Source organism: Mesitornis unicolor, unplaced genomic scaffold (assembly GCF_000695765.1).
Source record: "Mesitornis unicolor isolate BGI_N332 unplaced genomic scaffold, ASM69576v1 scaffold11230, whole genome shotgun sequence".
In the NCBI taxonomy this organism is placed as follows: Eukaryota; Metazoa; Chordata; class Aves; order Mesitornithiformes; family Mesitornithidae; genus Mesitornis; species Mesitornis unicolor.
In genome coordinates, this window is record NW_010156329.1 from 82,447 (window position 1) to 101,023 (window position 18,577).

The following is an 18,577-nucleotide window of genomic DNA, read 5'->3' on the forward strand; positions in this document are numbered from 1 at the left end:
GGCACGCTGAAACAAAGGAAAAACAAGTGGATTTTTCTTTTTAAAATGTGGGGAAAGGCCACCTTCCTCCTCTCTTTCAGATATTTTTCATGTATTTTGAAGTTTTAAACGCAGCCTTTTGATAGCTGTAAGCCTACATTTAAAAACCCGTCATGTCCGATTGTGCGGCAGCTCTGGGAAACAAGGCAGTCAAGTCATTTCCAGGCCACACAACGCTACCAATTGTTTAAAAAAAAAATTAAAGGAAAAGAAAAATCACATTTCAGTAACTGAGCAGACTGACAGGCTGCTTGAGATTAATGGAGTGCTGGTCTCTTGTTTAATAAAAATAAATCCTATACACAAATACCTGTGAGGGTCATGGCACAATTCACCACCATTCCCATGTCACAAAGCAACTGTGAAGAATTCACCCATGTATTTCTGTCAGCTGCAATGGGCATTATTACTATCCACACACACTGATGCGAAGGACTTACAAAAGCTATGCTTGAGCTGAAATTCTAAATACAAAAACACGATTATGAAAAAACCAGAAATATCTTAAGGATGATTTGCTGCAGAAGTCAGTGACTTTCTCAAGAACATTCAAAGAACAAAATCTATCAGGAGATGGTAAGTGGCAAATCCCGATTAGCTAAAATAATCAGCATTTCACTAAAAGGAAATACCCAGAGGAAAATAAAATTATTCTGGCTATTTTTTCCTTTCCAGTGAAATAACTTGTATGATTTATTCTCAGTTTGTTCCACTGGAGCAGAGGAGAGAGAGATAAATGAAAGACGGGAGCCATAATCCACGAGAGCACTCTCAGATTTCCACAGATAGTGAAATTTAACATTGACAGATATGACAGCAACTCATCGCAGAGTCTAAGCTCTGCTTTGGAATCAGGGACAGCACTAAAAAGAATAGGGATAAAGAACTCGTATCAGCCTTGGCTGGTAAGAGAGGCAAGGTGTAAAAATAGTCTGCAAGCATTGTAAACCAAGAAGAAAAAACCTCTGTAGCCACCTTCTTGCCATTTTACTCTTTGAATTGTTGCTGTTACAGCAGAGTGGAGTTTAAGTTTAGTATTAGCTACTACAGAATCCCCAGAATTATTTGTATAGCTGTACAGACCTAAAAGATCCACTGCACTGAACACGGAGGAGGCATCTGTACGGCTGGGGAACAAGCTCTTGACCTGGCTGGCCCATGCTCTGAATAAACTCCAGCTCCCCCCATGCAACCACATTTGGGGAACCAGTGTCACAGCCAGGACCCTCTCCAGCTGACTTGGGGTAACCAGCTGCTGCATGATCACATGGAACATATACTGTCCTCCATCACTGGTACCAACCTTAGCACCAAAGCATTTAAAGTCCTAAGAAGGAAATGCAGGCAAAGGTTACAGAGAGGAAAGCAGACATGGCGTGATGAAGTGGCTTCCCCTCATAAGCCGGTAATAAAACCAACAGTGCCTGAGTAGAACCCAAGAGGTACAAGATCACACACTCCCTGAGCAGGTCTGGTCAGATTCTTCTTACTTTGCTGCTTTTACTGATGGAAATAACATGCAAAGTGCTGCTACCCACATCTGACACCATGCATTGCATTACCTGCCCTTTGCACTAGCTAATTGCTCCTTTCTTTTAAAGGGACCCATTCTACAGGATCAGGGTCCCAGTTTTTGGATCATGAATTCCAGTTATTTGCACGATAACACAAAAGTGCTCCTGTGTTCAGAGATAACCGATCTAGGGAGATCTTGGACGAGTGGATGAGTGTTCAGGCCTGGCTCAGTGCTGCCCAGGATCATCAAGGCAATGCTGACAACATCACCACTTGATGAATTCAGGACTGTGTACACATTCCTATCACGGGGCCTTTAGTGCTATTAAGAACAGGGTAAAACCCCACAAAACCAGCCAATGCATACAACAGCTACATGTCCAACACTGTAGAGGTAGCACGTTGCTGTCTGTTGCTACAGCGCACACTTTCACATCATCCCCAAATCCAATTGACTATTCCAAGTAGCCACCCCCCACTTAAAATTGTTCTCGTCAATAAAAAGGGAACAGATGAGAAAATGCACAGAAGAGTCAAAACTTCATTTAGTAAATACTAGACAGATGAATAGGCAACATTCTAGAAATTGATAAACACTGATCTAGAGAAGGTATCTCCAGTGCTTTAGAGCATCCTGAAACAGATGACTGAAGGTCCTAACTAGTACTTTCAGTGTGTATGTATATATCTACATATATACACAAAATATTTCTGTTTATATACACACACTTAGTTGAAGTCAGATTTTTTTCACATACTTCTCAAGCTGAAGAGATTTCTTTTATCATTTTGCCGTGTTTTAACAATATATTCACTACAGAGCAGTTTCATAATTAAAAGCCTGTAATTAAACAAGATTAATTAAACATGAGATAAGCACAAATACTAAACAAACTACTTCAGAGAAAACCCAGAATCTGACCTACCAAAATGACTTCATATGCAATTTCACATGCTGTGAATTACTGTTTGTAGATAATTGCCTTGGCTGTCTCCTTAAAGTCAACCAACCACGTATTAAAGTTAAATCACATCAAACCAAAAAAAGACTTCCAGGCTGACTGGACTTACAGTTAAATGCATCCATTTTTTACATATCTCAGCATTAACGCACTACTGGTCCAAAATCATTTACCAGTGGGCCTTAATAATAAAGAATACTTCCAGTGTATTTCTGAAGCTAGCTTTCAACCCTCAAAATAAAAGATATTATTTTATCTAGAGATTTCTCCATAATTTATTTATTTCCTTCAAACTACTTCTCAGAGGATAATCCCAATCCAACTAGCTTTGTATGTTGTTGACTCTTAGATACATTTCCTAGAGTATTTTAACATGTTCTTGCTGTATGATACACTAGAAATAAAATTACTCATTTTTTGTAGGAAGGCTGCTTAACCAAATGAACAAAGAAAAGGCAACACTTAGCTCCTACAGGTAGTAATGGAAAATTTTAATTGCTTTTGGGATCTCTGGCATTATTCTTCCTAGCAGACAGGGTCAGACAAGCTTTGTATCCAGAACCATACATGCTATACTCCACAATGTCAAAGAATGAATAAAGTAATATGAAGGCAAGTTTATTGATCGCATTTCAAGAGATATCTATATTAATTTCAAAATGTCACAATTTCACAGCCAGCAGTGGGAACTGCAAATGCACCTGGGGAAGAGGGTCACACAATTCAGAAAGCTTTCACAAAAGGAGTGGAAGCCCTAGAAACATCAGAAAATGAAAAACTTCATTAACTTTTAATTGATCTCTTACATATAAATGTGAATACTTTTGATGAACCTATACAGACTGAGAATTTTGGTTCCCCGCACCCCTAGATTCCTGATGTACCAAAGCTGCAGAATGCAAACTATCTAGCCTGTTGGCCAAATAGAAAAACCAAACCCAACAACAAACCCCCTCACCACCACCCCACTGTCTCACCCCCAAAAAAAACCCACGAAAAAAAACTTTACTATTTCAACAAAAAATTTCTATTTATGGATGTTACCTATTTTTAGGTCTTTGAAAGTTCCCCTCTTCAACTACATGAATAGGTCTATCTGCATGCAGAGTAGAGATTTCCTAGACTGTTTTCTAACTTCACTTATAAGCATTTCAACGACAAATTTGTAGCTAGGAAGGTATGGAAATGACAGGTTTACATTTTTAGGACCTCTCTCTCTCAAGCAACAAGGGAACAGAAACTAGAGCAGGGATGAACTCCATCAGCAACAGAAACTGAAGTTCTAATTATAGTCTCCAAGGCAGATACTACAGAGGTAGCCGCCAAGACCTCTTTCATTAGTGAAGTAACCTCAAACTCTTTCAAGAAGTGTAATCTATCAAGACATATGGAAGAACAGAAGGTAATTTTAAGTAGCTGTAACAGACAGTTGCCTAATTTATTTATTTATTTTTAATTGAAAGACAAAATAATCTTTCCAAAAGGTTGATGTGTGTGGCAGAAGCTACCCAGAGAAGAACAAAAAAGTCCTGAAGTGAAAATGTAATATCCTCACAGACTTACACAGGTGTGTATACATGTATGTATCTATTTGTTATATGACATTTAAACCAACCTGCCAGGATTGTGACTTTAGAAACACTTGAGAACAAACTCTGCTCTTCGGAGATTTTTGATTACTATTGACTTCCAGAGCCAAAATTTCACTAACAGCATATACAGCATAGGCAGTGAGTAAAATGAACACAAACACAGGGTTCACTAATGAAGTTAATGGGGGAAGCACATACAACCTTTTTTTTTCCTTGTTTCCTGGTGCTATATGTAACTGTAATTTGAAGCTCAGTCAAATTATTGGCATGAGCCTATAGAGTCTGTAGAAATTTAAACTGTTTAAATGTAACATTACCTTTTTTCATACTGTGTATGTTCTAAGGTCATTAGTTGTTTTCTGAGCTACCTTGAAGTCCTGATGATAAATATTGAGGTTACTTTATTTTCCGCTCACTGGGCACCAAATTACGCTGCTTACTAAAGTTTGAAAAATGACTGTCAAGAAACAACAGTAACTGAGACGTGACTCCTATTTTCTATTTCTTCATTATGCAAATACTTTGAAAATTGAAAATATTGTATACGAGCTAAAAATAAATGGACTTGGTGATCAAAACCGTGCTTTGTAAGATGGGCTGCTGATGATCTAATATAAATATTGATGTAAAAGAGGAGGCAATGTTTTCCTTGTATCTAGACAACACTACCGTATCAGTTAGGAGTAGCCAATCCTTCCTATATATGCCTGTACAGCATGTTTTCTTCAATGTAAGAGATACCTGCTATATTCTCACTGACGTCTTAACAGCTGTAGTACCATCCACTACATCTGTGAGATGTTACTCCTTGTACAAGCTAAGTACAGGTAATGCCAGCTTGTAATTGCAGGCAAAATGTAATTGAACACGGCCTTTCATAAGGTTCTTAAACACTCAGACACGCAATCTTTTAAGCGTAACAAGCAGAGAGGCAATGTTTATCCACAAAAACCATTTTATTGGATGGCTTCAAACAATAATAACAGCTATTTTGTAAAGCTTCTGTAAATTACTAAAATTCCAGGAACAGAATTATGCTACACTAAACCATCACTGCAAAACAATCAACCATCATCAAATACATGTTTGAAACTGATGAAGTACCACCTCAAAATAATAAAACAACGCTCACAACAGTCTTCAAACAGCAATGAGCTCTCAGTCTCGACTGAGTCAATGCTACTGCTTTGCCTCAGCTATTGCTTCTACCCCTACTAGAGAGAGACTTTCTCCTTTTTATTACAATTATTGAAAGAACTCTTACCTCTCCATCTCATATTCTTTCATTCCTGGTTTTACTGCCTTCATTACCTGTAAGATACATATTAACATGGGACATTCATAGCAGGAGGAAATCTCATATTTATAAATTTATCACTTATGACCAAGTATCTCCAGAGGAACCTGTATTACAAAAATATCATCTGTATTTCATTTGAATTTACACCAGTAGGTGCATTTTAAAATGACATTAGAAATCAAACTCAATTTAATATTTAGAAATACTTGCAGCCTCTGGCAATAAAGCAAGTTTAATTTCCAAACGACTATATCTAATGAAGTACAGCTCATCAAAATATCGGTGCTTAATTCTGAAAGCTCTGGCGAACTTGGCAGCAAGTTCTTTTGTTTTACTTTATGAAACAGCAGCAAAACAAAACTGTGAACTGGAATATACTGCAATGGGAGATTTTCTTTTATACTTTGTAATCTGAATTAAGAGCAAACTACTAGAGTTAACACTGCTTTACAGCCCGTAAGTCTGATTGTTTTCTTACATTTGCTGAGAATGTGCACCAGTTTTATTCCTTTGTCTGTTCCTGTATTATACAGGTTGTAAGCAGCTGTTCTATGGAAGAAATTCTCTCAGATGTGATAAAAATTATACAAGGATGATGAAGGACCAATGAGAATGAACACAAATGACTATCCCTAGACTTTGCAATTTTACAATATTCACTTCACAGTTCCAAATTCTGAGGGGCAGAAGCAAAAACAGCAGTTGGGTCAGTAACCTCATCAGCTGCTTTTACCTGAGCTCCCTCCGGCCATCGCTCAGAACTCCCTGCATCACTATACAGAGTAAGAGATTGACAGCCAAGTTAATATTGTCACTGATACCATTAGAGCAATACTAGTACAGTACTAGGTTCAACCTGAGCAGCTGTGCTGAGAGCCTGGATTTGTCTTTGCCATGCTGCCATGTCAGCAGAACAGCATCATGAAACACTGTGCAGGGGGACACATCCATCTCTGAGGGGCAACCAGCGCAGGACTCCTTGCGCTGTTCTCCCTCCACTGTGCCTGGAAACGCTCCTTCAGTTTGTAAGGATCTGGAGAGAGTAACCTGCTAGTTAAACTTTACAGAGCTGCACATGCTGACATGGGCCAGAAGAATAATTTTATTGATCTCTTCTTTCTCCATCACTGTACAGTGCATACAGGACAGATAGATTGCAGGCGAGTCACCTTCTGCTGAGGCTCCACCTCTTATCCAAAACCACACTTCATTTCTCGCACATCACAAATGCACCAGGGAGTTCAAGGACAATGCAAGGTATATTACTAGGCTGTAATACGAGGGATATTATCCTCTTATTTCTACCCAGCCTTTCCATTATTTTATTACTAAGCAATTCAGGGTTGCTGGGAACATTTTCTGAGTACCACTGCCACACTAAGAGCAAAAATTATTAACAGTAAAGGATCCATTACCTCTTTATGAGCTTCACTGGAGATTTTATTGGTGTAGCGCAGAACTTCCAACTCCATGTCTGTCTTAATCACACGACTTAAAGAAAAGTACAACAGATAGCAGGTTAGGTTGCAACTTCACAGCTTAAGAACACAAAATAAAAAAAATTCTGAAAATAATATGCATCACCTGTGGTAAGATTAGATCAAGTAAACCTCAGGAGCAAAGAGCTATTACAGAGTATTCATGACAGCAAAGTTTTGTTGGCATAGATTCACCATTAGCAAAACAACCTTACGACGGGAAGTCACAAGCATGTCAAACATCAGACTGCATTATTTTAATACTAATAAACAAGTGGTCTGACCAGCATTTTTTCAACTCATTCCAACGCGTCAGGAACAGAAGTAACATACTTCTGCATTTGTCATGGCTCAGACACTACTTCAAACGGAACATCTCTACAAGCATACTTGATTTACTTTTTAAATACAATTTGAAACTAGTTTACATAATGAAATTCCCAGAGCTCCAGAATTTCTATTCAGCACAATCCCAACTTCCACCTACTTGCAACAACTTGAGAGGCAAGGGGGAGGGGTGTGAAGAAATGCTATTTCTGTTTGGTATTAAAAAACCCCCAAAGATGAAATTCAGAAACCACAGCAGCAGTAATTACAGCCACGATGTCCATTCCCTGTCACAAGCTTATGGAAGAAAACACCCAACACAAACCAATCCCCCCAAAACCTCGTTGTGTTCTTCATGCCTCATGAGATACTGAATTTGCGTCTATTTATGAGCTCTGACACTCTGTTCTGAACTCAACTCAAAAATTTACCACTAAGCTCTTATCTACTTACACTGCTCTCTCCCATGTATTTAAATAAAAGCAGCTACTTAGTGTGACATGAACAGGAAAGCAGAGATAGCTCCATCCCTTCTATCAAAAATCACCTACTCTTTCCAGTGCTACACATACTGATTCCCTAATATTTCTCATGCCCATCTCAAAGGCAGCTGTGAAGTACACACTTAGTGGTTACAAAGAACAAAACTACATCTACTGAATTGCATGAAAATATTTAAATTGTATTTTCCAGATCCACTCCAGAGCTTGTAGCAGCTACAAAGTACCGTAACTGTTACATTCGAAACTGCCACCAAGACACCCCTTTTTTATTATAACATGCTCTTTACTCACACTGCTGTAGAAAACTATTTACTGTGTTTCTGCTCCTGTAGTTTGTTTTAATGAGCCCAGAAACAGGTTTCTCAGCCATCAGTGCCTCTGATGTGCGATAAGTGCATTTCCCACAGCCAGCGATTGCATTGCTCTGTGGCACAGCCGCTCCCCTTCAAACACAACTTCTCTGACAAGAGTAAAGGTACTTCTGCAAAAATGCTGGTATCAATCAAAACGCTCTTGCAAACAGAAACAGAGTAGAACAGAATGGATTGACGCTCTAAAGTCAACTGGAATATGACACAAAATAAGCACTGTGCGCATTGAGAATGAGAAGTACAAGGTTTTAAAATGCACACCGAGGCAAAAAAATTACACTGGGATGGTATAATCTGCTCACCATGGGTGAGGAAACAAACTTCTGCTTCTGCCTTTCAGCCAAGACATAAAGAACAGCAGCTCAAATATATTCATGTTAGAATGAGGTAGCAAAGGCTTACAGATTTTTCTCTTCTAATCCTGTTCTTTGGAAGACTGCATGTGCTAGCAGGATAATTTAATACTTGCTTGATGTGCCTTTATATTACTTTCAATATACAGTCCATATCCCTGAAAAATAGGTTGTTTCATAATTCAGTTGTGCAATCTATTTATTGGGATGTGCTAGTAATACAAGTTAGTAACTGCTCAACAGCAGGTGCAAAACAGTATTGGAACCTATTTTACTTGACTAGGTCATAAGGCTTCAGGGTCAAGGCATTTATTTTAGATGGTAACTTCTCAGGTATCTTTTTGCATATACAAACTCATGCCCAGCCTCAGACAGAGTTTTTTATGCAATGCACCACCTTCATTTACACAAGGTCGAGCACCGAAATGTGTTACAGAAAACGTTTAGTCATTCTAAGATCAAAAAACCACAACGCAACTGTTAACAGGGAAGAGAGGGAAGATACGCAATTGTGCAAGGGCCACCATCAACTTCACCCTCACCTGGATATTGAAAACCAAAAGTCACCGGGCTCCTATGCTGTCTGCAGTGGTGGTGTTGATAGAGTTCCCATCAGCATATTTGGTAGCAGAAGGGTGTGTATTTCACCACCTTCTCGCTGTTTTGATGGCATAAAAAGTAACACCCTCCCAAGCCAGCTTTAAAGTGCTGCTATTCAAGCACTGTGGTCAGCACATTAAGGCAGCCTTGTGGGTTGTCACACTGTTGTCATGATGCTTTTCCCCAAGATACGGCTAGGAAGAAAATCCCACCTTTATACATGAATGCAAACGTCAACGTTTTATTAAAAGCAGCTCTTGGACTAGTTACACACTCTGCATACATTCATTAATATTTTAATGGGAACAAATAATTTCCAGGCTCCAGCTAAAGCAATTGCAAAAATGTACAGATTCAGCATGTCACGCCGTTCTCAGATGAACAAACAAACCACTCAGTGCAATCAAGTTAAAATAGAAGCACAAATCTCCTACTGTCAGGATTGACCTGTAATTTTTAACTTTGTTGGTTTTTTTTTTCATTTTACCAATGTAAAATCATTTCTTCTACCTCACTCTCCTCTTTTACATACATTTTGTGCTTTTATTTGCACTTGTCATATGAGTAAGTGGTCTTTTCATGCATGTCAGTCATCCAACAGAAGAGAAAAGCTTTAAAATTGAGTATCATTTCAGTCCTAAAATTAAGTTTGAGCATTTTTAAGTGGCTGGCTATCAAATTTCATGCACAATCTATTTTCCATTATCAAGTGGTCAAGAGCATACAGAATTTGAGGCAATTATGAGGCTGAAACTTGCATAACTCAACTACATTTTCCTAAACCAGTGCTTTCCACAAAGTTACACAAATGTTTGTTTCGAATGTCACTGTTCCTGATCAGACCACCAGAAGTATTCGTTCCAGTTATCAGCTGTCTTGGTTTGCTGTTTTTGGTACACATGTGCAACCTTAATGGCTGCTTTCTGTAACACGTGTAGAAAACATCTGGGTACCGCTCCTCCCTGTCCTTCTGGAAACATCACGTTTACAGACCACCTGTAAGTATAGATGCTGCCCACATAGACTCCACAGCCCTGCTTTGTCTTCACCCTTTTTCCCCTCTGCTGTTACCTTTACACCTTTTATTAAAAGAATAAAAGTTGATACATTTATGCTCTACTGCAAGCTTTTGCATGAAAACTTTCTGACTGAATTAGCAACAAAGCCAGTAACTGTAGTACTGCACACATGCAAAGGAGAAGCATGGCAGTACAGTTCTGAAAGGCACCCGCACGAGCACCAAACACAGGAGTTCATCTTGAAACAGTTCAAAAAGATGTTGAGAGGTTTACAACATAAATAAAAAACCCTCTGAAAACACAAAAGGCGTATGCCCAGCTTTAAGATATTAACATACAGATCACTTGCCCCAAAGAAGCAAGTACAGATTTCCACCTGTAATGCAAAATACAGAATATATGGACTCTTCCACACATAACCATCAAATCCCACTTTCACTGAGGTTACAGAAGAATACAGTATATACAGGCAGAAAACAAGCTGTACATTACTAGATGTAATTGACAATTATGGCAGACAGACATTGGCACACTGCAGTAACAAAAGGTTATTTTGCCAAGTGTTAGTGTAGAAAAACTTCCTTCTGATTACTAGGGAGATAATTTGGACAAGTTTGGAGTTTGTCTTCTGTTAGATGACCTTTTCTTTGTAAAAGAGTGAAATGAATATTTAGCTTATAGAGTCAGTATCAAATTTGAAATGGGAGCCCTGAAATTTAAAATTAAATTGTTTAAATGTGTTTGGAAACACATTCACTCAATTAAAAAAAAAGTGAAAACATCCTCTGCAAACTGCTGAAATCCAGTCTAAGGTCAACTTCTTTTATCTTGAGTTTCATAGCAAGTCAGAAAATACTGAGATCTTGAAAAAGGATGAGTAAGCAACTGAGGCAACAGATCCTGAATCACAAACGCTTCGTCCCTTGTCAGTAGTGAACCATTTTCTCTGCATTTTATTAGAAGACTGTATAATACTAGATTTGCCTTTCATAGCTCACAGTTCTCCCCAGCTGGTTCAGAAAGCTCAGTCATTTCACCTCTTGCTGGCAGTTTTGACAGCATGGTATAGATCGGAGTATTTCTGACAAGTATCGTGGAAAACAGAGTAGTTCAGAGCTTGTTGAATTTGAAATTACATACATCCATGCAAGCATACCATTCAAATGAAGCAATTTCCTACCCTAGAATATGACCTCAAAAATTCATCTTCCTAACAGAAAAATATTCTTAATTATAAAAATATTATTGCTTTCCAAAGAAAGTTTCTTGGGCAATAGCTTGACATTGCAAGAAGATCTGTACTTTAGGAAGCTTTCATACACATAGCCTGTCATTTATGTCTCGATTTCACCAGACACTCAAATCCTAATAACGTTCTTTAACATACTTCTGACTTAAAATGAAAGCCACCAAACTCGATAAAACCTCTTGAAAGACTTTTGAATGCAAATCTGAACTTTGGCTTCACTTAGAATTCCTCTTCCTTGAAAGCCAGTGGAGGGAAGGTGCATACCAAGCATCTCTCCCCAGCGAGAGCACAGGGAGGACAAAATCAGAATTCCAGGCTGGCACTCAATTCACAGAAGAGATTCTCTCTGCACCAAAATGAGCAGCTCCAAGTGCTGCTTTTCTACTGCCTCCATGCTCCATCTATCTCAGCACATCCTCAGGGCATGAACCTCATGTTTGTCCATCCCTGAGCTTCCTGAAGAAGATTTAACCCCCCATTAACCCAAATCACAGAGGAGGAAAGCTTACCAGGTGACACCTTGGTAAGGTAGATGGAACCAGAATGAAAGCTAACTTGGGAACAGGCTTGTGGCCCTAATCCAAAGTGTTCTGCAGCTAAAATTGTCATCTCTCTCCTTGTAATGCTGCTGTATCTGCAGATCAAAGCTTGGAGGTTGGACCAGGCCCTCTTCAGGTCCCCTTTCTTGCCCCTTGACTTTCTCTGCTAAAAATACAAGAAGGCTGGCAAACAAGAGGAACACAAAAACAGCACTGTCAGGTCACTCTCTCCTCTGCTCCTCAAACAGCTTGTCAGGCCTCTGGGAGAATCCTCCTTGGCTGCTGGGCACACAATAATGAAGTGTCAGAGGCTGAAAGTTCCCAATGTCTTAAACAACAAACAACTCCACGCCCTACACCAAACCAACCAAGTAGAACTTGGAAGGAGCCACCTCTGCAGGAAAAGACAACTTTATGAAGGACTTCTAACTTGACTTACCCTTTCTATTGTTTTTGTAAGCAATGTAGCATGGCATCAAGGGTCTCAGAGCACGAGTGAACATTTCCAAATCTTCCCTATCTGTATCTGTAATAACAGGCACTTGGCTAATTAAACACTAATGGTATTAAACAAACAAACAAAACAACCAACCCAACAAATCAGATTTTACTAAGTTCCTTCTTTACGTAATTGTGTTTAATTTGTACATCTGAAAAGCATATCCCTATGCATCAATTTCTGAGCTTGTTCTGTCTACATTACTCAGGACTTTGCACCTCAAAGGCTGCATCAGCTCCTAAATTCAGACATCAATTCTATAAGATAACGTCTTTGTTTGGGAAAAGGAAGGATCCAAATTCTAGACTAACAGAATAGGCAAGATTTAAAAACTGGTGCAGTGAGCTTTCTCTGTTACAAAGCACTCACATTACCCCTTACACTCACCAGCAGGATTTGCAAGCAGAGTCCCACTACTACACATCTCCAGCTCCATCCAGGACTCAGTGACACATCATCTAAGTAAAGTTTCCCTTCTTTCCACGTTCCTTTTACAACTTCTTTGTGTCATGAAAAGTGCTTGTAACAACAGAAATGTGACCAACTGGTAATTCTACACATGCTGAAATCACATTGAAAACCATCCCCACAGTTTTCAAGCTGGCAATCAGATGTAGATGAAAACAGTAGAAGATTGTTCTCAGCATACGTGCTAATAATAAATACTGTAATTAATAATATGTAGTAGCATACAATACAATAAACTACAATAGTGGTACTCAGAGCGTATACTTTCCTGTTTGTACTTTAAGATTTTGAGCTTATCTGCCTTAACCAAGGATTTTCTTCCTCATTTCTAGATTAAAACACTCAAAAAGCTTAGAGAAAAACCTAATTCATTAACAAAAATCCACCATGTTGTTTCTTCAGTTAATTTCTTAAATGGAAAACTAGAAAGCCTCAGTTATGGAGCGGTCCTGAGGACAAAGTCAGCAATGCTGACCAGAAGAGAACTGGCAAAACGCAGCAGCTTTGCAAGCTACTAATGTACTTAGTCACACTCTCTAATTTTGTCTATTCTAGATAGGCTACAGCAGAATTCCCCTCGAATTACAAAGAATAGTTGCATGAATAATAATTCAACAAAATTAATGCTGTTAAAAGAAATCCTAGAGAAGTAATAACACCTTATTAAATATTACCTATTCCGACACAGTTTTCATCTACATTTGATTTTCGTTGCTAGAACATGAATTATCCTCAGTTCTTTTCCTATTCACACAAATTCACATCTACATGAATTTGACTTAAATCCTAACACATTCTATAAAAATGTATGTTCAAAGACAATGCTTAATAAATCTTGATAAATTCTTCACTTTTCAATGCTGTTACCTAACCGTGTTTTTACTTTTGTACATTATCTCCACCCCATAATGTGAAATTAGCTTAAAATTAAAATACAGTAAAGCAGGAGGCTTCTTCTGAGGTAATCTCTCTGAAGCAATTGTACAGAACATAAGCACGTTCAACAGTAGTCAAAGAGAAACATTTAATGCTACTCACCATTCTGCAATTTCAGGATGAAGGATTTTGTTGTTCACATTAAATCTACAAAAACCCAAAAAATACAAATATTAAAAAACAGCAGAGACTACAGATGCACATTTTTGGGTTTTTTTTAACTGTCTTCTCTAAGGATGTGAAAACTTGTGAAAGCAAACATTGTACTGGAATTCAGTAGAGATCAGTACCGATTCCAGGAGGGAGAACACATGGACATCTTCACTGTGCAAGCATTTAATTTTGAAATACACGAGATTAAATCAGGTCTGCAGTATTAAGAATGTGCAGAAACCAGAGTAAGGTATGTTCAAGACGTGTATAGTAAGCTTCTTTTGACAAAGATAAACTGTTATCAATTCACTGCTGAGAGTGTGGGTTGGACCAGATCGACCTCCAGAGGTCCCTTCAAAATTGTTCTGTGATTTTAACTTCGCTCCTTGCCTCCCTATACAGTGATGACACATCAAGCTGTAGCCCTATATGTTATGCCAAATTTCAGTGAAATTAAGCAGTGAATTGCTTATTTCATCCTTTGCTTTGCACCTTCCAAGTTGTGTGTGCACAGAACATGGCACATGATAAACAAGCTTGCTTAGAGGACTGTGAAAAGGAAAACAGCCTCTCCTTCTCCTTCCCAATCTACAGAAGAGGCAAAGCAAAAGCTTCCCCCTCACCTTGGCCTCCAACACTGAACTGGTTTTCTGTTTATTTTCAGTATTAGCAATTCATGTATTCCTGAAACTCTTTTGAGGCTCTCTAAACAGTAACATTACAGTGGCCAACAGAGTAAGAAGCTGAGTAATTAAGTGGCACACGAATGGATTTTCAAGCATTGTTCAAGGAGTTTTTTTGCTTACAATTTAACTGCCTAAGGAGTATTTGGCATCAAAGATATTTTTGTCTGACTCAGGATTGTTGGCTCTTCAGTTAGGGCATTTAAGAGAATTAAAATGCTCCAAGGCTCTCAACAGATCTTCAGAGGAATGTTGTAAGGCAACAATTCATTTTCCCACATTTTTGAAGAAAAAATTAAATCTATTCCAGGTTATTAACCATTCTTTATACCTCAGGAGGGACCAACTATAGCACAAATCCAATTAAGGAAAATATTTAGAAGTCACTACTAATTGTACCAGGGTCTTCCTGCATCCTCAGATAGCAGAAAAAAGCACTGTGTTTCTATTCTTTAAAAACATATGCTCATAAACTTATTAGGTGCAGGTTAATGGCTTTGTGTTCCTACTTCAAGACAGAAAACAACAACTTATCACAGCATTCAACAGGGACAAGTTGTATGGTATTCAGTGTTATGGGTATTAATCAGAAACCACTGGAAAAGCAACACAATACAAAAAGTCACAAGTCACAGAACAATGCATCATTATAGAATAAAGTTGGTCACTTGGAAACAAGGAAGTCTCATAAAACCAGAGAAAAAGGGTACCTTTTTCAATTTAATCACCACCAACAACTATTACCTGTGCATACCAATGCAGAAATAATTCTGGAATGGAGGAGTCAGTTAAATACAAATTTACACAGAAGAAAATATATGAATGGTAGAGTAAAATAAATCTGTAAAAATTCTATAAACCCAAAAGCCTGAGCTCCCTGCTTGGCTGGAGAGGGTACCAACTGACACCTCCACCAACAACCAAGACACAGACGAATCAAGCTGCAGCCACAGTAACAGCCACAAGGACTTCGAATAATTGTCATCAGTCAGACACAAAACAGATCAATGAAGGCAAGTGTAAGGAGACGCTGCAGAAAGCTGCAACACCAGTTCTGTGCAAATAAGACAAGTATAAACTATGGTTATTGTGAAGTAACACAAGAAAATAAAGGGCAGGGAAGGACAGGTACAGAAAGCAGCTGACTTCTCTCAAGAACCCGGCTCCCTTGAGCCACAAGCACAAATGGATGAAACCAAAAGCAAATAAAATAAGCCAAACAGTAAAACTATGAACCTCACAACAGAAGATTGTCTCTCATCTGAGCATTAAAAAAGGAAAAAAACCTGTACTCCAGCATAGGCTTATAATAGCTCAAATAATGCTCTTTCAGAAAAGCCATTTCAGCCAGGAGATGTACCATCTCTGTAGCAGTCCCTGGATTTTACCGTTCCTGGCCCTAAATGCTCTTCTTGAGCCATCTTTGTGCTGTCAGAAATGCAAGTTTTACTGGCTGGCACCACCCACTATACGACAGCTCCTTCAAATTCTAGTTGCTGTCGACTGAGAAAGCTAATTAAACACACAGAAAGGCAGTTGGATTGAAACAAGAGGGTGCTGGAGGGTGGAGAAGAGGCAGGAAGTCATCAGCTGAACAGCAGTCTTATTTCTCACCTGAAAGACAGACTTTCTGATATATTGTCAAGTATAAAACAAGATCTCACACCTCCGGGACACAGCATCAATTCAGATTTGGAAGAGCATCTGATCTATTGTCTGCAGCTTTTTCAAGGAAGCCAAGGATTAAGGATTGAACTGCCTCCACTCTGCTTAGCCCGTGACAGCTGTGGGTCCTGTGTGTGACCAACAGGGCCACCTGTTTATGACTGCTGAACTTCTAAAGACAATGACTCAAATTATGTTTCACTTTAGTTACCAACAAGGCAGCTGAACAAACCACATCCTAAAAGTTACTGGTTAAGTAACAAGCTCAAGGAGAAGAGCTTGTTGTCACCAACAGGAGTACACAATTCCTGTTTAATTCCTTAAGTAGTGCATGAAGTCCTACATAAAAATCACCCTACCTTGTTGTTCCAGCAAAGTTTTGAACCTGCTAGACAATAAACAACTTACTCTTAAAAAGCATCTACTGCCCTAATATTAATAGGATCATGTAGAGCAATCCATTTCTACATTTTCCTGCAATTTGCAAATTGACCATACTTGGATGATGAGATACGTGGTCTGAGGAAGAAATCAAATTGACACCTTGCCACAGTTGCAGTCTGTAACATATTAATACTCCCATTTAATCAACACAGAACTAAGATACACTACACTGAAAGGCATGTCCAAACTGATTTCATACTCAGTTGTCCTTTAACACGCGAGACAATTTCATTAGTTAAAAAAAAAAAGCTAGAAATCTACATCTCTTTTTTAACACTGTGTAATGAGACCCTTTTTATCAGTTTAACAAATACCCTTTGTCTGTATATAGCGATAAAAATTTAAAACATACTCATAGACAATGTTAGGATTTTCTACTTTTCTTCAACATGGACAGTCTTTCTCCTAACGACTGACTTCACTACACAACCAGGAAGAGGCCACTTAGATGGTCTTCGCTGTCATACCCAGTAAGTGCAGTTCTGAGGGAAAGGAATGCACTGAAAAACTTTAAACACCAGGTACAACTGTGTAAACTGTTCATCATGTACATCAATCAGTTCTGAGGATGAACAAAATAACCAACACAGCAAGCAAAGATTTATTCAACTGTGTTTTAAAGCATATAGCACACTGATGTTTATCAGTACAGGTTTAAAATCCATCTTCTGTATGGTGTCACATCATCTCAAAGCAGTTTTACAAATGCTACGTAACAACCACATGATGAGATTTTAAAAATTCCTGCACATTTTCCAGTCTGAAAATGGAGTCCATGAATTTGGAAAAACACCAGACCAAACTTGAACTAGCCTTTACTAGCAAACAAAAACATATTTCTAGGAAACAATGCATTAGAACTACTTTAGAAATGTGCCTTCTACACTTGAGCCATCTGAAGCAAGTGAGAGCAAGTCCTTTCTGCAGGATTCCTAACAGCTGTAAGTAAAGCTGACCTGAGGGGAGTTACCAGTCAACGGTCCAGGTCTCCTGTCCTAAATTCCTGTTCCAGACTGTCCCCACCACAGAAGTACACCACTACCCACCACTGAGCAGGGTGACATCCCAAGTACTGCCACTGTCCATTTTTACAGACTGCAGCAACATGCAAGCTTTTTTTAGTACAACATACTTTGCTATATGAGAGAGCTATACATAAACTAACGGAAACCATGACATAATTCATTATTATCGGTTCTACTATGAGCATAAAATCAAGTTTGATCATTGCTAGCAGAACAAAAATAACTTAGGGGTGATCTTCAGGGTGAGCATAGAAATAACCCATGACCACCACAGTCATTTTGTCTCAAATGACTATTACAGTGGAAAAAATTAATCAAATAGTTTAAGTAATTATGTTCCAGAAGAAGTTCAAAAGGTTCAAAAAGTAAGGCAGGGAAGCCACATCATTAGGGCAAGAAAAAGGCAGCTTCTGACAGGAGCAGATGAACAGCCTGCAAAGAGAGCAAGATTTTGCTTTTTCAGGAAATGATACATTATTTCTATTATTATCCATCACAAAGAAAAAAAAACCCCACACCAGGGCACAGTCAGTCTAGGAGAAAAAAGACAAATGGGAGCACGGGGAACACAAAAGGGCCCTAGCAAGCAAATACATCTTGGCTAGGTAGCCAGAAAACGGACGCAAACAACAACTCAGGAATAAAATACAGCACCACAGCTGGGGCAGAGCCTGGCTGAGCAGAAGACACCAGAGAGAGCCAGCAAAGCACAGTCACAAGCAGATGGGAGGAAGACACTGCTTGGTACAAACTCCATAGGTTTATTTGACCTGGAAGAAATCAATACATCTGAAATACATGCATTTCTACAAAGGAAACACTTGATAGGGGAAAGGTAGAGAATCAGGAAAGCAGGA

At 38.7% G+C, this 18,577-nt stretch overlaps 1 protein-coding gene across 1 annotated transcript in view; it reads right to left on the reverse strand.

Moving 5' to 3' along the window:
- PEPD (peptidase D) overlaps nt 1–18,577 on the reverse strand; it is a gene marked incomplete at its 3' end in the record, with an annotated part of 105,834 nt that overhangs the window by 81,959 nt on the left and 5,298 nt on the right. The window contains exons 4-6 of the mRNA XM_010189601.1: nt 13,853–13,897; nt 6,824–6,899; nt 5,373–5,419 (exon numbers count right to left, since the gene is read on the reverse strand). Of these exons, the coding sequence (XP_010187903.1) occupies nt 5,373–5,419; nt 6,824–6,899; nt 13,853–13,897 (168 nt within the window). The remainder of the gene's footprint in view (nt 1–5,372; nt 5,420–6,823; nt 6,900–13,852; nt 13,898–18,577) is intronic.